General features: G+C 43.3%; 1 protein-coding gene across 5 annotated transcripts in view; it reads left to right on the forward strand.

Moving 5' to 3' along the window:
* Window positions 1-24,506, forward strand: part of LCLAT1 (lysocardiolipin acyltransferase 1) — a 196,677-nt gene that overhangs the window by 79,551 nt on the left and 92,620 nt on the right. For 4 of the 5 annotated variants that reach the window (XM_074989851.1, XM_074989850.1, XM_074989853.1 and 1 more), the window contains one exon: window positions 10,316-10,514. The exons of the other annotated variant lie outside the window; for it this stretch is intronic. In XM_074989851.1, the coding sequence (XP_074845952.1) occupies window positions 10,316-10,514 (199 nt within the window). The remainder of the gene's footprint in view (window positions 1-10,315; window positions 10,515-24,506) is intronic. 5 annotated transcript variants of the gene reach the window in all.

The raw sequence follows: 24,506 nt of genomic DNA on the forward strand, positions 1-24,506 counted from the left end.
TGGACGATGGAGACTGGGTTGCAGCACTCAACTTACAAGATGCTTACTTTCATATAACAATCCACCCGGCACACAGACGCTTCCTCCGCTTCACGGTTGGCCAGGAGCGCTTCCAGCACAGGGTTCTTCCGTTCGGCCTCCAGAGTCTTTACCAAAACCCTGGCAGTGGTGTCAGCCTACCTGCACAGACAGGGGGTGTTTATTTTTCCCATATCTGGGCGACTGCCTGCTGAAAGGGGCCTCGAAGGCAGAGGTCTCACGCATGATACGCGTCACAGTGGACACGTTTTCTTCGCTGGGCCTAGTCATCAACCTCGCAAAGTCAAAGTCCGAACCCACACAACATATAGAGTTCATAGGGGCACGCATAAACTCTATCACAGCAGGGGTGTACCTACCCGACGCCCGCTTCTGCGCCATCAGTTCGCTGGTACAAGTCATCACATACAGCCCCACGGTGCCGGTCTTAATGTGCTTACAGCTGCTGGGCCACATGGCGGCAGCGACGTTTGTGGTACAGAATGCCAGGTTGCACATGTGAAGCCTGCAGCATTGGCTGGCGAGCGTTTACAAACCGGCATCCCACACTGTCCACAGGGTGGTGTCGCCTACAACAGAGGTGCGCAGATCCCTGGCGTGGTGGGAAAACCCCGAGAATCTGCTAGTGGGGGTGCCTTTTCACCAACCACAAATTTCTATTTTTTCTTACTACCAACGCCTCACACATAGGATGGGGAGCACACATTGGCGACAAGGTAACGCAAGGGCTGTGGTCCCCTGCGGAACAGACACTACACATAACCATGCTGGAGCTCAGAGCAGTGTTCAATGCCTGCAAACATTTTCGAGATTACCTACATGGCAAAGTATTGAATCCCAACTACCGACAATACCTCCACTATGTTTTACATCAATCGACAAGAAGGAGCACGATCCCGTGCCCTATGTGCGGAAGCAGTCAGATTGTAGAATTGGTGCATCACCAACAACATAACGTTGAAAGCCTCGTACTTGCCGGGCGCTCACACCATGAAAGCAGATCAGCTGAGCAGGCACTTCGCAATCACGCACGAATGGCAGATCCGTTCCAATCTGCTACGGCGCATTTTTCGTACATGGGGGTTTCCCCAGATCGATCTATTTGCCACCCAGTACAACAAAAAGTGTCCCCAGTACTACTCCAGGGCAGGAGTGGGGCGGGGATCCCTGGGGGACACATTCATGTTTTCATGGAGGGGCTCCCTGCTTTACGCGTTTCCCCCGCAGCGCTTATCCACAAGGTCTTGCACAAAGCCAGAAGGGAGAGAGTCCTGCTTGGGATCGGCAGCAATGTCTTCCCTTGCTTTTGCACATGTCAGACCACCCACCGCTCCCTCTACCAGTGGCGCCGGACTTACTCACACAGGCTCAGGGGTCCATAGTGCACCTGCACGCTCAGGGTCTGCACCTACAAGCATGGCTAATCCATGGCTCAGCTCTTTAAAGAGCACGTGTATGGAGGGAGTACAACAAGTCCTGGAATGTAGCCGAAGGACCTCCACCAGGAGGACTTACAAGCAGAAATGGACTCGATTCACAGCCTGGTGTTCCGCCAAGCAGTTAGCTCCCCTTGACGTTCCTATACCTGTAATACTAGAATAGTTATAGGACCTCGAGAGGCGGGCTTTCTCTATCCTCGCTAAAGGTCCACCTCGCCGCTATATCAGCCTTTCGGCATACAGAGGAAGGGCCCGCTGTATTCGCCCATCCTATCGTTACAAGGTTCTTGAAGGGGCTGGTAAACCTGTACCCCCCCCTTAGAAACCGCTTCCACCATCGTGGAATTTGGACTTGGTGCTCAGCATGCTATCGGGTCCACCTTTTGAAGCATTAGCCACAGTTCCCATACGTCTCCTTACGATAAAAATAAACCAACCTTCCTCCTTGCAACTACGTCAGCCCACAGGGTGAGTGAGCTCGTGGCACAGTATTTTCAAAGGAGGCGGTAACCTTAAGGCTGCACCCAGCCTTTGTTCCAAAAGTCTCTTCAGAGTCCAGTCTTAACGAGCCAATAGTTTTACCCTCGTTTTACTCGAAGCCTCACAGCTCCGGCAAGGAGGCTAGCCTGCATCTCCTGGATGTGAGGAGGGCGTTGGCCTTCTACATAGACAGAACTAAGTCCTTCCGGAAAACGGACAGGCTCCTAGTCTCTCTTGCTCCCAGGTCAAAAGGAGAAGGTCTCTCTTCATAGAGAATCTCTAAGCACATTGTGTCCTGTATAAAATGTGTTACGAGCTTCAAAATGCTCCTTTGCTGGCCCCGCCCAGGGCTCACTCCACCAGGGCGGTGGCGGCATCAACAGCCTTCTTCAAGGGCATCGCATTAAAAGACATCTGTAGAGCGGTGACCTGGTCATCCTACGACACCTTCGCCAAGCATTATGCCCTGCCTTGGGTATTCGAAGAGGATACCCGTCTGTCGACAGCAGTCCTCTCGGGGGCAAGCTGCACATAAACCGATTACCCACCTCCTTACTTGGGTTACTGCTGGGTAGTCACCTATTGTGGAGCACCCACGGGGACCACTCGAAGAAGAAAGAGAAGTTACTCACCTGTAGTAACCATGGTTCTTCGAGATGTGTCCCCGTGGGTGCTCCACCACCCGCCCATCCTCCCCGCTTCAGATCTCTGTCTAGTGTTTTTCAGGAGCATCCGAGGCGGTTGGTCAAGGAACTGGCGGGGACCGGATCGCGCACGTGGCCAGGGGTGCGGCGCGCACCGGCGCATGCGCGATCCAGGAGAAACTGCTGGAAGATTTCCGATCTGCAGCGCCGGGCGAGCCCGACACCTATTGTGGAGCACCCACGGGGACACATCTCGAAGAACCATCGTTACTACAGGTGAGTAACTTCTCTTTCTTCAGATTTCTGTGCAGGGATCTGTTGCCTACCTATATTTTGCTCTCTGTAGCCTCCCACTCTTTGTCTTCTTCCTCCCCTGATGAAGTTATCACCTCCCACACCACACTGATCATTTCAAATACTGTACTTTTAAGATCTGATGAAGAGGGCTGCAGACACTCTTCAGATCACATTAGAAGATGTGCAGAAGACATTGCACAACTTGTTTGACATCTTGCAGACACCGTCTTCAGCATGGGTTGCCTTCCCGTTAAATGGAGCACTGTTAAAACCTGCCAAATCCACTTCTCAGTCTCCTCCTATTGCATTTCTGCCACACCTCACATCCAAATGGCAAAAAGACCAGACGACAAAAAGTATTCAATCAGCTCCAGGCTTGGAGTGCTTATTTTCTCCATACACAAACAAATTCTCTAGGTGTGAACACAAATGAGTGTCAGAGGTAATACCATTTGGAGACATCCCATGACAAGGACCACAATGCTCTGACGTGTTTGAGTATTAACTCTCTTCTGGTTTACAATTCCAGATTGCAACTTTCACTTGATTTTGGCGAAGCAATCACATTAATTGAACTAAGTTTAACTCTTTCATTGAACATCTACCACAACAGCACAAAACAGTTCCAAACTGCACTTGCAGGAGGGCAGCACTTGACTAGAACAACGCAGCAAGCTTCTCCGGATGTGGTTGATATGACAACTGATTCCATTGTTATGGCTGTAATGTGCAGGGCACCATGACTTCAGTCCTTTTGAGTGGTTTCTTTCATAGTCAATGACACCAAATTTGGAGAATACTTTGAAGGACTCCAGAGTGACCCTTTTGTTTGCTGTATATGTTTGTATTTGTGTATATATGTGTATACGTACATATTTATATTTATAACATATGTCTGCAAATGGAGAGGCTTAATCTATCTCAAGTGGTGCAAAGAACCTCTTTCTCAGTTCTTCTCTTTGCATACATTGAAGCACCTGAAGAAGGAGGAGAGGACGAAAACACATTGCAAAGGGACAGTCTTTGACAACTACAGCAATCTTGACTCAGCAGCTAATGACAGCCAAATGTTCTTTTTAAGTCCTTGTTCAAGGACTACTGTGATTTCAGACGGTTTGTGGCACCATCTTACCCCAAGAGCATTCTGTGTTTTGGGTGTGGTCTCTCCCATTTTTCACACCTCAGCAGAGCAGATTACCTCTGACAGATGGGCCTTGAAGGTTACAACTTTGTGAAATTCCATTCAGTTCCACTCCCAGGCTCTTTCCCCATCACTTTTTTCAGGGACCTCTCTGAAGCAGGAGGTTCTATCCCAGCTCTGTTTAGGAGCAGTAGAAGCAGTTCCCATTGTGCACAAGGGAAGAAGACATTATTTTATGTACTACAAAATTCTCGAAAAGAAAAACAAAGGGAGACCAATTCTAGATCTTTGGATGCCGAAAATCTTGGTCAAGAGGATGACGCGCTCAACCGTCTTTCTATCTTTGGATCCTGGGGTCTACTCTGTGGTCCTGAGTCTTCAGGGTGTATAGTTTCATATCACAATACACCATTTTCACAAGAAATTTCTGCTCTTTGTGGTGGTACCATTACATGACTCCCAGGGTATTCACAAATCTTGTGGTGGCTTTGCAATGTTTTAGTGGGGATTAATTCCTGGCTGATTGGCTTTCTCAAGATGTTTATACACCAGCAAATTAGCATGCAGTTCTGATCCTGTTAAACAGTCTTGGTTTCCAGCTCCTCTTTATGAAGTGCTGCCTCAATGATGCAGAGGATAGAGTGTATAAGGGCCATGGTGGACATCACTAGCTAGAGTTTATAGGTAGACAATGGATTCCTTGCACTCAGACATCTGATTATGTCTGCAGCTTCTTGTCAGGTGGGAGCATATGCTTTTGTCATGCTGACTTGCTGTACGCTGCCCTTTTCAAAGACAGATGGCTGTGCTAGTCTATATACTGTCAAAACAAAAAAGCAGTCCAGTAGCAGTTTAAAGACTAACAAAATAATTTATTAGCTGATGAGCTTTCGTGGGACAGACCCACTTCTTCCCATACCAGAACAGACTCAATATTTAAGGCACAGAGAACCAAAAATAGTAATCAAGGTTGACAAATCAGAAAAATATTATCAAGGTGAGCAAATCAGAGAGTAGAGGGGAAGAAAGGGGTGGGCAGGGGGGAGAGTCAAGAATTAGCTAAAGCCAAGTATGCATAAAAGAGTTCAGCAATCTTTGGAAAGAGAGGCTGCTGAACTCTCTTATATTCAAATTCAACACATTAACACTTGGTTTGAACCATGATGGGGATTTTCTAGGTCATTATAGGGGCTCTTATGCATACTTGGCTTTATCTAATTCTTGACCCCCCTCCCCCACGCCTTCTTCCCCTCTACTCTGATTTGCTCACCTTGATAATATTTTTCTGATTTGTCAACCTTGATTACTGTTTGGTTCTCTGTGCCTTAAATATCAAGTCCCTTCTGGTATGGCTATGGTCTGAAGGAGCGGGTCTGTCCCACAAAAGCTCATCACCTAATAAATTATTTTGTTAGTCTTTAAAGTGCTACTGGACTGCTTTTTTTTTGTTTTCAAAGATAGTTTCTCTCTGACCACCTCCAGACTTTGTTTTTATTTTATTTTTTTCTTTTTTCTTTTAAACCCTAAGGTACTTCACAGTTTCATATCAATCATTTCGTCTCCCAGTCCTCACTGGTCAAAACAAGAAACCATCCTCTATAATTTAGATTTCAGGAGCGCGTTGGTTTATTATCTTCATAAGACTACAGGGGATCCTCGTTATAAATCCACGTTACATTCCTAAATAATGTGACTTATAATGAAATGACTTTCAAAGGGGACTTAATACCCATGAGGAATAATGTAATTAGCTTGAGCTACATTCCCAGCGCATACAGTTTGCATACCATTGGCTACCTGCCAGCCCCCATGACTTCAGGGCTCACTTCCAGGGCCCGTGCACTACAACGCATGCTACCCGGCCACTGCAAAACTCTGCTATGTTCCTCGCTTTTGGTCCCTCGGCCGCTACATGACATTAAGTGCAGATCACTGAGACTTCTAATGAATCTGCTTTTCCTGAATTACTTCACTATATGTTGTTTCGCATATATGTTAAGTGACTTACAACGAGAACCTTCTGTAGACTTTTTTGATCTTTTCTAAGGTTGTTTCTGTTGTGAACAGAATTATAGGAGTTGCTGTGACTCCCCCAAGGATTTTGAAATGTCGGCTTCTGCTTGCATACTCACCTGTTATAGGGATGCTAAGGTACCCTGCCTCCTAAGGCCTGCCTACGGCCTGCCTCCTAAGGCTCATTCTACAAGATCAGACTCCACATCTGTAGCCCAGCTAGAGGTCATGTCCATTATAGAAGTATGGAAGACTGCTACAAGAGCTTTAGTTCATACTACTTTGTAGCACTAGACCTTGCTTGATGCTTCCCAAGCTGATACTGTCTTTGGCTCTTTAGCTCTGCAGACAGCCTTACACTGAGTTGCAAAAAACCTACATCTTTTAAAGAGTGCTGCTAGGGAGTGACCTACTGGAACACTACTTGAAGAAAAGAGGTTACTCACCTTGTTTGAAAACCAAAGTTCTTTGAGATGTGTATCCCTATGGGTGTTCCACCACCTACCCCCCGCCCCTTTTTTTTTTTCACCTCTGCTGCAGATTTTCATCTTGGAGCTTTGCAGCTCAGGAGGGAACTTAGAGCATTTCATCCGGGTGACCCTGTGTATCCTGATACAGGGCAGGAGGTTGTGGTAGGAGGCAGGCAGGAGGGTTGTGTAGGATGCATGGACAAAGTGAACAGGTGCTGCTGCTGAAAATCTTTAATTGAAGGTGCATATATGCACAAGTTAAGTGGTGCACCCATAAGAAAACACATCTCCAAGAGTTAGCTATTATACAAGCTAGATACCTGTCTTTTTTGCCAAATTACATTTAGTTGAAAATGTTCCATCCAGCTCTACTTCGGTTATTAAGTTCTAGTCACTATTTAAAATGGTACTTAGGGTTCTAAGTCACATAGGCACTCCAGAAAATTTTATTCTACATCTCTTCAGATGTGGCAGGGCCTTTTTTTGTCTCAGGAGAATCTCATAAATAGGATTGTTTTCAAAACTGTGTGGAGGCAGTATTCACAATTTGCTTAGAATGATTTTTAAAATGCTTAAAATGAAAGCTGCTAATGTCTCATTAACAAGGGATACAGAACTATGAGCGTTTCTCATGGACTTTAATTGCAGGAAGTTCAGATGATTTATTTTCTAAATGATCCAATAATTAGTATTTTCATCTAATACTATAAAAATAGAATTTAAAGTAATTAATAAGTATTTCAGAGTTATAACCAATTTATGATGTGGCACTTGTTTCCTTAGGGAAATATTACTGTATAGGGAATATGCATAATAATTTGATGATTACTTTGAATGTGAAAACAAGCCGTTTGACTCTTTCAGATACATTATTGCACGGTAGCAGAATAGATACATTTCCTTTTCTGTGCTACCTTCCCAGATATTTTCACAAGCCCATGAAATAGCACAGGTTTCCAAAATGATGTTCTTGTTTTGAGAAATTAGTTTTAATTTAAAAATGTGTTTATTTTTATTATATATACATAATCTGTGTTTTAGAAGTCTAAAGGAGCTGAAAAGCATGTAACAATTTTTGTTGGTCTTCTTGATTAACCTCTTTAAACCTATAAAGCCCATCTCCCCCGCTTCTTGGGGGACTTTCACCTACAGAAGCATTTTCTGAAGACTGATCATCTGGCAGAGAGCATACAGCTTTCTTATTGTCTAAGTCATATAGCTACACACTTCCACTAACTTGGTCAACATCTAATGTGTTTGTCAAACCCATTGCAGGGAAAATTAAATTAGTTGTAGAGATGAGAAATCTGCAATCAATACGTCTTAACTGTTTTCCAATCTGAGGCACATAACGTGCTGTACTTCTACAATGGTTCATGCCTGTGCTATCATGGGTTGAGTCACTTTTCATTAATATTTGGCAGCTTATTCTATAATACTTTTCATCCAGGGATCTCAAGTTGTTTGCAAATATAGATAATTAAAAGGACCTGTAGCACACCAGTGGCAGAGCCCTAGACGGAAGACAGAACCCCCCAGACTCTTAGTCTCTGCATTCTTTCCTGAGTCCAGAGTTTTCAGTTTTGTATTAAGGCTGTATGTGCTTGAAAGCACTTCTCTCCTCCCACATCTTTACACATTGCTCTTTTCAGTATGGTAGATTATTTAAAAAAAAAAAAAAAAAAAAAAAGTGTGTGCTATAGATGTGGCTGTGTTTCCCCCGAATGGATGATCACCAGACAGTTGTATCTGGACTCAGTCTTCGGACTGCAGATGCTTCCAAGCACTTTGGGTGCTGGCAGCATCCAGTTATTGTTTCTAATTCTTTGTCTCTCACAGCTCACTGCTGGGTGTGGATGTCCTGTCCGGCCCCTTTCCTTTGGATGTACAGAGACCCCATAGCTATTGCTCTGACCTCCCAAGCTTCCACAGGTGCTTTTGCACATTCCTGCGTTCTCCCCTTCCTCCCAAAAATTCCACCTACATGGGTGCTTTGGTTTATGGTAAAACTTGGTTGGGGCCATGTGCCTACTAAAGTAAGGAAGGCTAGCTTCTTGTAGGAGTTTCTAAAGCACACAAACTTTTACTCTCAGGATGCAAAAGTTATGGGGCTTTAGGTAGACAATAAAAACAGATGCACTTTTTCCTGTGATTTATACTTACTCTTTATTTTGAGTTCTTAAGCCCAATCGGCTGTCCTGCGAGTAGATGCCTCCTGCTTCTTGAGGTCTTTTTGTTGTCTAGTGATAGTCAACCAGAGACAGGGACTCAACAAAGCCTGACCTTTAAGGCTTCTATCTTCTCTGTTATCTTAGTGACTGTCCCCGAACTCAAGTCAGATAGTTTGCTGGGAAATTCCTGCCCCCTGAACGACAATTAGGAAAATTAATTTCCTTTAGACTGAACGTTCCTAATAGCAAAATCACTATTTTCGGTTGACCCTCTGTTTTTGAAAATTTTCACCATTGTTGAGTCAGTTGCTAACACACTTAGGCTATGTCCACCCTACCAGATAAATTTGATTTTATTAAATGTGAGTTTATAACGCTGTTTAAAACCTTTGATTTGCGTATCCTCACTTCCCTACAAAGTCCACATGACGTCAAGTTCGTGCTGCCACACTGAATGGACAAACATTGACTGTTGCAGCAGTGCATTGTGGGAACCTATCCCACAGTTCCCTCAGCCCCACATTCTGTATCCTACCGCAGGAAGTGGTCACCCTTCTGCTTGATTCCTGGGTCCCTGAGCTTGGGGGAGCTGCTGCGCCTGGCTCACTGGATTCAGGAGTCAAGTGCAGCAGCGCCAATCAGTTTCCAGGCTCCCACAAGCAGCGGGTAGCCAGGAGCCCGGTACAGCAGCGCCAGTCAGCCTCTAGAGGCTAATGAATTCTATTCAAAGACATGACACTTCTACACAAGCCTTCATTTGAACTTTTAAATTCGAACTTGACACTACACCCAACCATTTCTGGCAATATTACGCTATCGATATCAGTGCTCCCTACATCGAGCTAATAGTATTTACTGTGCAGGCAGTCACTGGGGACAACCGAGCTAACTGCCTTAAATTTGAGTTTATCTGGTAGTCTAGACATAGCCTAAAAGTGGGAGTCCCTTGCCTTAAAATGAGTGTGAATTTCAACGACAACATATCAATTTGACACAGACAGACACAAATGAGCGTGTTCAAGTTTCCATTTTCAGACTTATTTTTCTGTCTTCACATCTAGCCATTCTTAGGCATGAGGGAAGCACACTGTTGTGTCAACCCTTCTGGCTGAGGGCATGCCGTGTCTCTTCAATGCAATGCTAATTTGACCTTCAGTCACTCACATGATATGTGAAGCACTTTCCCTTTCACGCTTTGGAATTTTCACTCTGTGATGCACCAGACCCTCCCTGCTGGATCACGTTTAGAACCTGTATTTCGTTTCCTGTGTACCAATGAAATATGCTCTGGAGTTCACAGCTCATTTTATAAAAGTTGATTTTTAGGCAAAAATAGTATTTGTATCTGACATCCAGATCAGCAAAGAGTGGCTATTAAAGAAGTGCTGATTATTGATTTCACTTCTTTAATTAGGGACAACAGCAGACAGCTATTGTGTAAAAATTGACTTCTCTTCAGTAAGAAAACCAGTTAAGGGGAGTTAATTGCTTTCTAATGAAGTTGTGTATAAGGAAATTAGTCAATGAATATTTATTTCTGTTGTCAATGGACTGATTTGCTTCCCTCCCTCCCTCCCTCTGCCTCAAGTGGAAAGTCATAATATCGAAATGTTTCTTTTAGGCTTTGCTGGAGATGGTATTTGGCGCAAAGGTGGTTATTACAGGTGATGGGTTCATCCCTGGAGAAAGAAGTGTCATTATCATGAACCACCGGACACGGATGGACTGGATGTTTCTATGGAACTGCCTGCTGCGATACAGCTACCTCAGACTAGAAAAAATCTGTCTCAAATCCACTCTCAAAAGCGTTCCAGGATTTGGTAGGTCATCTGCATTTTTAATGGATAAAAAAGAATTAGGAATAAAATAGAATATTTTCTAATGCCACCCTAATCTCATCTTCAACTTCTGCTTCAGTGTTCAGGTTAGCATTTCTCCCCCTGTACAAAGGTACTGGTCAGGTTTCTTGTTTCCTTAACTCATATGTGCTACCAAAAAGGTAGCTTTGCGTGTGTGTGTGTGTGTGGTTGTGTGAGTTGTTTTATTTGTTTTAAACGCTTCTTGAGGACAGGTCAGAAATCAGTGTTGTTTCCAATAGCTGTAGTTTTTAAATTCAGAAGACAGAAATATACTGTACAGCATATGGAATAGCTAAATTTTATCCTTTTGCTTATCATTGTTATAGTGATGTAGGCCAGAAACTTGCCTGGGATCAAGATACTGAGCAGATAAATTGTTTCAAACGAGCCAAAAAATTGTCATGCAAGCAGCTCACAATAAATGTGGAGATTTATCTGAAATAAACATGTCTTTTTTTGCATTTTATTTATTTTTAGATTGTTAGACAATTTTTGGTGGGGTACATATAGTTCTGATAATAGCGAGTGACTTGCTGAATAGCAGGGGCAGGGGAGGGTTATTGTGCCACACTAAAATTACTTGGAAAAAAAATCCTCATGGCTTTAATCAAATGACTGTGACTGTGTATGTGAAATTTTCTACCAATTTATACAAATTCTGTGGCTGAGTAAATGTTTGACCAAGATGATGATTCTTTTAAGTTACAAGAAGTCAGGTTATATTTAATGCACTTTGTATTCTTGTATTGCATTATACAAGATTTTTTGAAAATATTTCAGAATTCTGAAAAATTATTTGGAAGTAAAGTAAAAACAGACATATTTTTATCTTCAAGTGACATCTGTACTTGCTTACTTGCTGCTAAGGTTTTTTTTTCCTAATAAATATTAGGAGACGGTCCACATGTACAATGCAGTAAGCTAGTGGTCATGGATCCAAAGGATATTCTCCCACTTAAGGGCTGTGTACATATTTTATAATATTGTGTTTAACAAAATTAGAATTCCCTAAACATACATTTGATGAACAAATCTTGAGATTGGAGATTATTCAAGCCTTCCCGGGTGTGGCCCTAATATAAGTGTGATGCTTTTTGGTGAACAAAAAGTCTAAGGATTTATTTGGAGATTTTGAAGGTAACTTTTTGGTTCATTTTGCGGTGTCAGAAACTCCACTCATCTAAATGTACTTTCCAAAACACACAGCAGCCTCTCTTTTGCACGTCTGGTACAGTTACAGTGACAGGAACAGAAATTTATTTTTAAATGGCATGGAACTAACACCATACTTATCAAAGCAGGAGATTTCAGTTCGACTACATACTTACCTTACTCAGTGCATGATCTGATTTTAATATAATAGTGTAGCAGGATAGACACTGCCTAGGAATACAAGGTTCCCCTGCTGAGGCAGCCTAAGTTCACATGCTTCAGCACTGCAAAGTATAAGCAAAATATTGATGCATACCTCTGGGTTACAACCTGAAACTGTAGGACTACTGAGCCCCCTCAAATTGTTCAGCATGGGCTGTCTCTCAAAATGGTATGCTCGTGATAAATAGCAAACCCCTCCAGGTGCTGTGATCGTTCAGCCATCGATAAATTGAGCCACACCCACCCACCTCAATTGCATGAATGCTCAAGCCACTCATGAATTATACAAAGGGAGACTCTAGCCAGTTTCTCCAGACCTCCCACCACGTGATCTACCCCCCTACACTGCTCAAGACCTTCACTTAAATTGTGCAAGGTCATTTGTTTGTCCCTTTAGACAAAGTTACTGATAAGGAAAAAAATTTAAAAAATGTTTAAGTGATTATAAGTGGTAGACATAAAGGTCGAAGTTGGTTACATAAGAAATAAGAATTGAAAGCAAGCTACATTCTAAACTTTAACAGAGCAAGCAAGATTTGAATCAAACAGCTTTTCTCTCACCACTGGATGTTTCAGTTCAAGCTTAGAGCTCTTAAAACAGAGGTTGATTTCCCTTCCTAGCCTTGGACTAATCTCCCCCCTTTGAGATGTTTGTCTTCCAGATGCTCTTCCAGGTACTGAGATGTGGGGAGAAGACAGACCAAGTGGTGGTTCTCATTTATACTTTCACTGCAGGTGTTAGAAAGAGCCTTGTTGAGGTGGGGGGGGAAGGGGCGTGAAGGGGGGTTAGGTAGCCCCCAGTGGGTACATGGCTTCTGAGGAATTTTTGGAAGAACAAGTTATTCTTAGGGGGCCTTTAATACAAGCCTTGCTGATCCAGCAAAGCAGCTGGCATCTTCCACATGCTGCATATTTTAGAAACAAACATGTCAATATGTCACAACTTGACATACAATGATAATTCATACAGTTCATCTGGATATTAATATTCAACAAACCAAGACTTCTTAAATGATACCTCACAAACCACGCACTGTATAAAACCTACCATATTGTAACGGTTAATATAGATGCTATTTTGAGGTGTAGAGTGTGACAAATACTTATACTGCTAACACATGCCAGCAGATGAATTTTGTTGGTTCCAGTTACGATGTAAGGGAACAGAGAGAATTAATGGCGGACACAGAGGATGTTCTGCAGAGGAACCTGTGGAATAGCCAAGTTCGAAAAGAGCTGAAGTGAAAGTGTGCAGTTTGTTTAAAGCAAAACTCTTGGAAAGTTTGGACAGTTCAGCCCTGTGAGGAGAGCAGGTCTGCTTGTTCGAATCAGGATAGGTGCTGAACCTCTTTCAGGATAGTGGCCTCCTCTCCTTTGTTAGCCTGGGAAATCTCTCCCTTGTTCCTGCTCATTTTACAGATAACTAGTTCGTTTGGCATATTTTGTAAGAGGTAGGAAAAAGAAATTAAACTCATTTAACATGGTTTTGCTTATTAGGCAGCAGTACACACTCCAAGCAACCAAAAGGTTAAAAGTAGGGAAATAAGAACTAAGTCTCCAGGACGCTTTGCAGGCAACAGAAGGGTGACAGTGTGGTGTTCAGAAACACTCAATAAGGCATTTTCTTCCTTCTCAAACAGAGCAGTACATACCTCCAACTTAATCAAGCTCTTGTTCTTCAAGTAAAATCTTAACAGAGTAAGAAAAAAGTTATACCAAAAGATTTTCTAACATGAGCTACAGAAGAACTAATATTCTTTGTACACATCAGTCTAGAGAAGAGCCACATGAAGTGCTTGTACAAAGAAGGCTTGAAGAATTATTAGACTATAAGCTAATGAGCAGACCCAGAAATAGAAGGGCTAATAGAAGGTCACAATGTTTCGAGACAGAGTAGTGAATTGAATGCATGGCTAAAATGGCAGTGCTAATGGCAGGGTTTTGATTTTGTGGCACAATAGAGTTCATTCTACAGCAGTTTGGCTGGCTGGGTATGTACAGAAGGGAGACCATTGCTACTTACTGTGAGATGCTTTAAACTATCAGGCAAGAAAGTGCTGTGCAAAATCTGGCAGGGGGAAGCAGTGAATGAAAAGTGAGATTCATTAATCCAGCAAAGATATGCACAGGGAGAATTTCTACATGAACTTGACTGAAACAGTGCAGCAGCAAACACTGATGGAGGCTAAATACAGAAGGCTAGAGGATCTGTTAGAAGTCAGTGGGAAGTGTTTATGCCTCATGTCAATCCAGTGTTTGGCTTTCCAGCTCAGATGTTAAAATCCATGTCAGGACTGCAAATGTATATCAGTAGAGAACTATGGTAAAGGGGCAGAATTACAAATTCAGCCAGGCAATGTAGAACATCTCATATTTTACCCCATGGCCCCTACCATGAGATGCGAAAGGCTTTTAATTGGTATTAATAGCTGAAGAAGAGTCTTCAGCAATTTTGCACTTCTGTTTCAGAAAGCCTTTGCCCATTTTGTAAGCTGTTAGCATTTAACAGTATCTTTTAAAGGTCACAAGGAAAGACAACTTAGAAATCCATGTGAGGCTTTGTCAGTGCATTGCAGATGTAATTGCCAGCAGTGTCTTAAAAGTGTAATATTTCAAGCCATAAATGATTTAGAATTCTGAAATTAAAATGTCTTTTCTCACAGTACCTTTCAGTTTAATCTTTTCAAGTGAATATATTTACATGAATTAATTTTGCTTGATTAAAAATAAACAAATGCAGAGCTTTTGATCTATTCAGTAAAGAATTCTTCAAGAACTCACTACCATGTAGTTCAAGTATTTCATTCAGAATTCTATGTGTCATGGGGTTATGTGTAACCCTTTCAGCTGAGTGTTTTGCAAACATTAAGTCCCACAACATCCCTGTGCTAAGCACCATCCCAATTTTAGATGGGGTGAAATAAAATTGGGAAGTTAAGAAAATCACCCAAATCAGCTACATTAGGGACAGACCTAGGACTTTAACTCAGAAGTGCTGATTCCTTCTTCCCATCTTTCATGATGAGCTCTTTGTTCTTGAGATTTTATTTGGAGACGTAATATGCAGATGCAGTGCTTTTTTTTCCTAGGAAAAAAAGGTGCCAGAACTCAAGTTCAGTGATTCCATGTAGAGGGTAGGGTGTTTAATTTTAATGAAAATAGTCCAAAATAACAGTCTTAAAACACTCCTTTGGTGGAAAGCGATCCCAGTGGAACTGTACATCCCACATTGACATATAAAAACTGCCTAAAACTTTTGGCTGTTTTAGGTTAAAGGGGGAAAAAGGCAATGTCAGAGGGTTGAATCTCTGCCCCAGCACCTCCCGCTGAGCTGTCTGGGAATCAGCTCTGGTGACCCCCTGACCCAAGGCACCCTCTATTAGCAGTGTCCCACTACTGTCTCATCTATTCCTTTCCCTGTCCAGACCCACACTGGTCTCAATCCATGGCCCACCATAGGGCACCCTCATACTATTGTCCTGCTCTTCTTCCAGGGGAAGCAGCAACCCACTGTCTTGCCATGAGCCTCAGGGGCTTGCTGCAGTCCTCAGTCTAGCTCAAGGGTGGGTAATTTCTGAGGGGCCACACCAAGAATTCAGAAAGTGATCAAGGGCTGCACCCTTCCATGATATTGATGGAAGAGGTACAGGATCTAGGAAGTATGCAGAAGGGAGCTTGGGGTAGGGGATTGGGGCTCAGGGGTGTTCCCCTATATAAAACTATGGTATGCCCACATCTTGAGTACTGCGTGCAGATGTGGTCTCCTCACCTCAAAAAAAGATATATTGGCATTAGAAAAGGTTCAGAAAAGGGCAACTAAGATGATTAGGGGTTTGGAACGGGTCCCATATGGGGAGAGGCTAGAGAGACTGGGACTCTTCAGTCTGGAAAAGAGGTGATTGAGGGGCGATGTGATAGAGGTATATAAAATCATGAATGGTGTGGAGAAAGTGAATATAGAAAATTTATTTACCTTTTCCCATAATACAAGAACTAGGGGACACCAAATGAAATTGATAGGTAGTAGGTTCAAAACTAATAAAAGGAAATTTTTCTTCACACAGCGCACAGTCAACCTGTGGAACTCCTTGCCGGAGGAGGCTGTGAAGGCCAAGACTTTATTAGGGTTTAAAAAAGAGCTCGATAAATTTTTGCAGGTTAGGTCCATAAATGGCTATTAGCCAGGGGTAAAGTATGGTGCCCTAGCCTTCAGTACAAGGGCAGGAGATGGATGGCAGGAGATAAATCACTTGATCGTTGTCTTCTGTTCTCCTTCTCTGGGGCACCTGGCATTGGCCACTGTCGGCAGACGGGATACTGGGCTGGATGGACCTTTGGTCTGACCCAGTATGGCCATTCTTATGTTCTTCTTATGTGTGGGGTCTGTGAGGGAATTTGGGTGAAGGAAGCAGTTGTGACCTTCAGTGCATGGGGTCAGGTTGTGACCAGGTGCAGGGGTTTCAACTGTAACAGAGGGCAGCAGGAGGTTGTGACCTGGACCAGGTGACTGGGTTGCAGGGTCTCAGGGTGGGTATGGGTATGTGGGGTTGGGGCGGGCAGAGGATTTGAGTTGCATGGAATAGAGGGGCAGAGGTAAGGGGCAGATGGTTGGGAGGCTGGGTGGGTCTGGGGTACCAGACATAGGCGCTGGCCAGGCAGGCTCCCTGACTGCGCGGCTATGGCAGGGGCCATGTTCTCTGTGACTAGCCATGAGCTGGAGATCCAAGCCATGGCTGGAGGAGCCCTGCGGGGTGCAAGCAATGGCTGGAGGTGCCCTGCGGCCCTAAAATAATGGGGAAAAGTTGGCGGAAACTGTTCTGGTGTGGTCCGCCAGAAGGAAAGTCCTGTGAATGTGTGTTCGGCGTTGAGCTGAGTTCCAGCATCTGAAATGTGATTTAATGTCAGATTACTGCACATAAAAGAGGCTTTCTGTTTAAGGAAGTTACATACTTTGTAGGTGGTGGGTATAAGAGGCTCCCTGAACACCCTGCACACCACCTAGGGAGCAAGCTGCTGCCAAAAGAGTGGGTGCCTGGTGGTGACCCTTCCCACCTGAAGTCACACGGGGAGATCAGCCACTAAAAGTCCAGCAGCACAGTGGGACCAAGGCAGGCTGCTTAACTCTCCTGGCCCCACACTGCTTCCAAAAGCAGCGGGCATGTCCCTCCTTTCAAACCCCTAGTTTCCTTCCAGAACCTACACCCCCTTCTGTGCCCCAACCTCCTGCTCCAGTCCTGAGCCCCTGCCACACCCTAACTCCCCAGAGCTCACAGCCCCTTCTTCACCCTAATCCCTTGCCTGGGCTCAATGCAGAGCCCCCTCCCACACCCTACCCTGTCCCTGTAAAAGTGAGTGAGGGTGAGGGAGAGCGAGTGACAGAGCAAGCAAGAGGAGGGCGTGAGTGAAGAGGGGTGGGCCAAGAGTGGTTGAGTTGTGTGGTTAGACGGTTGGCAACACTCTCTGAAGTTCCTGCTTGACCTCTTTCCCCAGGGCTCTGCCTCTTTCTGTACTGCCTACCCCAGAGCCTCAAGGGATGGGGGTGAAAAGGTGCACTTGAGCGGCAGGCCTCGTTAGCTGGTGGGCAGGCAGGGGCCAGGAGTGAAGACGTCCATGGATGGCTGGCCAGCAGGAGGGGGCGGGGGGCATTAGAGAAGGCAGCAAAGAAGCACAAGTGCAAATTTTTCCAGTAACATGAAAAGACTTGAGATGAGATCAGTCTGTCGTCAACAGCGTTGCAGCTCCATCCTCTTTCATATCATCAGTGAATTGAATTGATTTGTTGTTTAATCTTTTCTGCCTCGTTAACAAAGAAATTAAACGAAACAAGGCCCAAAAATCATGCATGCAGCTGCCATTGGGACTCCTCGCCTCGCTCACTGACACATACTTTGATTATGGTCCTTCAGCTACCCTTCAGTTCATTTAACTGTGTTCAGATGAAAGTCAATTTTAAATTATTTTTTTGATTAAGGCGTGAGATACTGTGCCGAATGCCCGCCTTAAAAGTCAGGGTTTTAAGTTTACAATCAGAGAGTCTGCATAAACCTCACAGAAAACTAAACACATCTAAAAGTGTCAACTCTACAACGATCTCAAAGCATTGTATAAACTGCAGTCTCCAAATGGGCTGGTGAGATACACAAGTTTGTGTGTGTGTGTATGCACACTTATGCACTTTTACACATGGATTAACTGATAGATGGAGATGTTAAATGATTTCTTCAAGTTAGTAGGGCAGTGTGGCATTTCTAGGACTAGGATTTTTCTGGGCTTCCTTCCTTTCCTTTACCCAACTTGACTATGCTTCCACCTCATTGACCAAACATTTGGCTCAGTTATGTCATGGGATTAAAGGCCCTGTTAATCCCCTGCTCCCCAGTAGGGTGGTTGTATAGTGACTCGTTTGGAAAATGAAAACAAAGGACACAATTCCTGCTCTATGAAACCAAGGTGGATAGTCACAGGGTATAGGCTGCTTGTAAATTGTGGTCTTATTTCCCACTCTTTTAGTCACCCCTTCTCCCCAGAGGCACTTTCTCCCTCTTTCAAGAGGGCTGACAAAGTAAATATGGATCCAGGAGCTGTCGAAGATGGTGATGCAGACTCATGGACTCTTTTCTGGTACCTTTTTTTTTTTAAACTTGTGTTTTATGGATTCACTAAATAGACCAATCCTCACTTATTTTTAAAACTGAGGAGACCTGTGGTAGCGTCCAGAGAAATTGAAAATAAGCGTCCAAGAGGTAACCCTGTTAGTCTGCTTCAGCAAAAAGGAGCCCTGTGACAACTTACAGACTAAAATTTATTTAAGCATAAACTTTTGTGGGATCTGTCAAAGTGGATTCCAATAAATTTTAGTCTTAAAGCTGTCACAGGGCTCCTTATTATCTTTGCTGAAACAGAGTAACAGGGCTACCCCTTGGACACTTATTTTTAATTTCTCTGTAGCAGTGGAGTATGCCTTTAGGGAATAGACTTTTTATGTAGAATGATAAAAACATAGGAGTTATTTCTTCTCTATTTAAAAAAAAAAACGTTTCCTGCACATGTATGTAAAACGCAATGATTCAAATATTACTATCAAGGTAATAAAATATATTGGAAAGGAGGGGTGAAAAGAGCTTTTTACATTTGTGTCTGGCAAAAAGGGTAAGGCAGTGGGTACCAAGATTGTGCTGGTGTTCAGAAAAACAACTGCTGTGAGTTTGTATGTCTGCTGTGCCATTAGGCAACTGAAAGTGGTGATGTGAGCACTCCCCAGTCATGCATCCCCTCTCTCAACTAATTGCTGGGTGATAATTTATTAAAGAAATGGACCAATGTCAAATGACAACTATTCAATTCATTTTATATCCATTAACCATACATTAGAAATGAAGATGATGGTAACATTACCAGTAGCAGATACGCTGTATTACAGAAATTGGTACAAGAAGTATTTTTTAATCAATGGTTCACATGCATCATATCTGAAAAAAAATTAAGAACTGAAATATTTGAAAATATTTGATGGTACTTAATGCTCACATGAAGGAAACAGTTAAATGTCTGAACTGAAGTGGCTTTTCAAATCTATTTTTAACATTATTATACAGATCAGAACTTAAGTAAATACACTGGAATTCTGTCTTCCCATCTTGAAAGCTACATGACATTTTTTTTTTTTACTATGAGATTTTACTATGAGCTTGTAAATGAGAAGTGTAAAAGCTGTTGAGTGTTCATTTTAAATCAAGAGCCACAGTTGTGCAACGTTGGTGTAATGAAATAAATTACATAAATACCTGTTAATGGACCAGTGCTAAGATCGATATTGTGTATGCATAGAAATTGGGTGCTGGCAGGTGATCTTTGTGCCTATGTGGTGGTGGTACATCAAAGGCACCTGTTAGATTCAGGGCTCCTTTTGGCTAGGTTGGTACACACGTGTAGTTACTTGTTTCTAATTTGAAATAAGAATCAACAAATATGTGACAAACGATAGAAGGGACATAAAGAGAAGGGATGGCTGGTAAGATCCCACAGTTACAGACATTAGCTCTCTGCACAGCTTAATGTTTCAGAATCCCATTTTTATGGGGGAACTGTTAATATCGACTATCCCAGCTGCCCCACAGCTAGTTGGCATGTTGGTTTGCTAGGTTTTTCCTGGACCTCGTGGCTTGTGATCAATGTTCCTTCTAATCTTCTCCATTCCTGTGCACATTTTTACATACGTGTGCAGAATAATTTTTCTGTGTGCACTGTGGCATGTGTGAATGTGCACCACTAGTAGAACCAAAACGGAGGTGTGACTGCTCTGCTAATCAGCTGGGTGGCATTGGTATCTCTCCTGAGTGGCCGCCCAAGCTTACAGGTAACGCTACTTCTGAATATAGGTGCTGGAAGTAGGTGTGGAAGTGGGTGCTGCAGCACGCCCTGGTTTGAAGTGGCTTCTGTTATACACAGGGCTTTCAGCTGGGTTCCACACCTCTCGGCACCCCCCGCTAGAAAATTGTTCTGGCGTCCCTGCTCATGAGGGCTTTGAAAGAAGCGTGTAAGGGCTGTGTGGATTCTTTCTGCAAAGACTTTCCATGTGGTAAGAGACAGCTTGGAAGAAACTATGGAGGTGTAGGAGAGGAAATTGGACAGTTAGTTCAAGATTGGCATCAAGCCCGCTGATGGGAGGTGGGGGGAGAGAAGAGGGCAATTGCCCTGTGGTGCCATATAAAAGGACCCAAAGCTCCCAGCCTCTGCTACTGCTTTGGTGGCAGAAGCTCTGGGCCCTTCAAATTGATTCTGGAGCACCAACCTGGCGTGGGACGGTGTGCCACGGTCTGAATGGCACTGAGGACTAGTTGGCCCAATCCTGACCTATCCTCTTGAGCCTCCACACCTTCTGGGGTGTGGAGCAGCCCTCCACCTTCCCTCGCCTTATCCAGGGGCTCAGCAAGGCTGTCACCCCCACAGCCTGGCACTATTGACAGAATGGAAAAGAAAGGTGTGAAATATGATAACAAAAAGAAAATAGTTGGAATGAGACGAGTTGTGAGGAGCTTTAAATGTGAGGATTTACTTGTATATGGTGGGTGAAAAAACAGATTCCAAAGAGATGTACAGGGTGGTAGACCAGGAAAATGATCACACAATATGTCTGTGTTTAGTGCAGACTGGAAGAGGGGGGAATCTGGTGTTTGGAGAGGTCAGAGATGTTGGCAGTAACCAAGATGTGAGAATTTGAGGACTTAGACAAGAATTGTAACATTTGGGACAATGTTCAGTTTTGCTTTAGAAATGTATGGAGTAAAGAGATGCCAAGATTTGTGCAGACCTGTGGTCCCTGGCTTGTTGGAGAGAGTTGAGACAGATGATGAGGGCATAAGGGGGTTGTTGTTATCAGTGCCAGAGAATAGGCAGAGTAAAGAGGATTTAGGAAGAAGGTACACTGTTTTGTATAAAGTATTTTAAAATGTAATGCTGTGTATTATGATACACAGGAGTTGTAGTTCCTGTAGGAAAACCACAGCTTTGAATTTCCTGCCATGTTTTCTGGTTAAATATCAACAGTACATGTAGCAGTAAGAGAGGCTTTGACAATTAAAACTATTTTTGAGACACACTCTTAAAAATGTTCAGGGAACTTTAAGAAATGACTGGCTGATATTTACCAAATTTGTCCCTTTCTTTGCTCTGTTCTTTTGAAGAGTTGTATACTCTAAAGTTGTGTTATCTCTACCCTGGGTCCCTAGATCATAAATACACATCCTAGATGCAGTATATTTCTCCAATTCTAAAGTTGCATTTTCTTTCCCTTGAGCGTTTGATCATGTGACAAACTACAGTATGTAGTCAAACCACAATAAAACCAAGATAGGTGTGAATAATAGACTGCGAGTAGGTTCATGCTACTCACTCTAGCAAAAAAAAATGAAGGTTAAATATCTTTAATCAGAATTACCCCGGAGTTGAAACCAGTGTCTACCTTTTGAGTCACAAAAAGCTGTTTCTAAAGGTCGTTGTGGCCAGCTGCTGCATGTTTCAACGATGCTAACCGCATAGCAGGCTGGAGCAAGAGTTACATAATCTGTGTCTGTGAAAGCTTTTGAGTACAATTGTGAATTGACATTAGTTATCAGAAATGTCAGGTGTTACAGGCACAGTATTTATTTTGGCAAAGACATGGACTGTTTAATTTGGACTAACTTTCCTGTTTGTTTGTGTTCCATATTTTCCCAATTATTTTTCTCGTGAACTTACAAACCAAAGGGCAAGCTTTTGCTTTCCAGTAAAAATAAACATTGACTTCTTTCAGACTAGCAAAATTCCTGACTTCCAGGAGCCCCAGACAACCAAAAACATAATATAGCCAAGAAAAATGTAATTACTGCCTTTTAGACAAAACGTTGAGCTGAGCTTTACAGGTGATTGAACCACGTCTCACCTCACACTGCAGAAGAGAAGGTGCTTCCTACTTGTTTGTTTTTAAAACCCACTTTCAGGGCAGTTATCAGTTGGCACATTACTGAATTCCTTCCATAGCTCTGCTGATCCAGTTCCACCCCAAACTATGTTAAGTGTGTGTTCTCACAATAGTGCAAAACAGACAAGGAAACCAAGATGGCACATTTTCACCTTGTCTTTTTTACCCGAACCTTAAAGTGGGTTTCCTGTCTCCCTTGTTCTTTTAAACTCCAGCAGAGGTCTCAAGCTCTCCCAGGTCAGCAGAGGTTTTGAATTTCAAGGCACAGCGTGCGGAGGATGGTCTAGTGCCAAGTTTTCTCTTTTCTCTCTCTAACAGTAGGTGGGACCAGCAAAAGTCTCTGCTGGTGAGTAGTGACTGAGAGATAGCAGTGTTAGTCTGTATTCTATCAAAACAAAAAAGCAGTCATGTAACACTTCAAAGACAGACAAAATAATTTATTAGGTGATGAGCTTTTGTGCGACAGACCCACTTCTTCAGATCAGAGCCATACCAGAACAGACTCAATATATGAAGCACAGAGGTCCAAAGATTATCAAGATTGACAAATCAGAAAAAATGTTACCAAAGTTGCAAATCAGAAGAGCAGAGGGACGGTGCAGGGTGGGGGGCAGGAAGTGGGGAAGTTAAGAGTTAAATAAAACATCAAAGCATGTAAAAGAGCCCTTATAATGGGTCAGGTAATTGCTGTCCCTGTTCAAACCACGTGTTAATGTGTCGAATTTGAATATGAATGCTAGTTCTGAGCGTTCCCTCTGTAGACAGTTGTTAGAATCCCATTTCAGTATAACACAGACTTTCAGATCTTTAGCAGAATGGCCTGCTCCATTAAAGTGAGGGCTGACAGGTTTGTGTATTTGGAGTTTTTTGATGTCTGTTCTATGTCCATTCATTTTTGTCCAAAAGTGTTTGCAGTCTGTCCTATATATGTGGTGTGTGGGCATTGTTAGCACATGATGGCATATAGGATGCTCGTTGAGGAACAGGAGAATGTGCCCTTGATTCTGTAATTAACATGGTTAGATCCAGAGATGGTATCTCCAGAATAGATATGTGGACACAGTTAGCACACCATCAGCAAGTCTCCAAGTGGGCACTCCTTTTGCCTCTAGTTTCCCTCAGAATAGCTGTGAGAAATCTTGATCTGCATAACTCAGATCTGGCAAGCTATTTTCAACACTCTGTATTGTACTGCACCACACGACATAATCATTTTGTATCCGTTTATGCAGTGGTGGCAGTCACAGGAAGTTAAACGTAGGAAGTGTAGAACAGGAATAATTACAGAAGAGTGAAAACCACCACAAGCAAATGGCAACATTGTTTTTTTTCATTAGTGTGCCTCTTCCTACTTTGTGTCCCACTAAGCCTGTAACTCTCTCAAAGGCCTGCAAACTGTATTCTTTTTAAGCCTATTCCAAGTTTTGCTTCCCTTGGGTTTGCTCATCTGCTCTTGGTTTCTAGAACTTGTGAACAATTTGAAACTCTTCCTTTCTTAGTACAGGTTGAACCTCTTAAACCAGGTACTCTGTCCCCTGGCAATATCCGTGGTCTGGCAGGACCAGAGAGTCTTGGGGCTGGGGCCAGACCCTCATCCGCAGGGCAGGGGCTAGAGCTGGAGCAGTGGCCTGAAGCCTGGCCCAGGCCAGAGCTGGAGCCACTGGTGGCCCAGCTGCAGCATGGGGCGAGGGCAGAGCCCTCCACTGGAGCACAAGGCTGGTGCTGGAGGCTCCCACCAGAGCACAGGGCTGTGGCATAGACCCCATCACAGCACAGGGTTGGGGCTGGAGCCCCTGCCAGCATCCCGCAACTCTGCTTTGTTGGAAGAGACATATTAGATATTTATGACACAGGCTTATGCTGTACTAAAAGGCCAGTGCTAAGAAGGAATTGTAACTAAAGCTACAACTTATTTTGGGCATGGTCATGTGATGGAGTTTATTAAAAGAAAATTTGTTTAGTTTGTCTTTCTAGTTATCACCCCAGAATAATGTGTCTAAACATTATATCCATACGGCCAGGTATTTGTTCTTAACTGCCATTGTTGTGGTATAATTTGTATTGATTGTAATCTTCTGTTCACACTGAATGTGTAAAGCTGACTGCTCCCATCTGAAAGC

This window comes from Carettochelys insculpta, chromosome 3 (genome assembly GCF_033958435.1).
Source record: "Carettochelys insculpta isolate YL-2023 chromosome 3, ASM3395843v1, whole genome shotgun sequence".
NCBI lineage: Eukaryota > Metazoa > Chordata > Testudines > Carettochelyidae > Carettochelys > Carettochelys insculpta.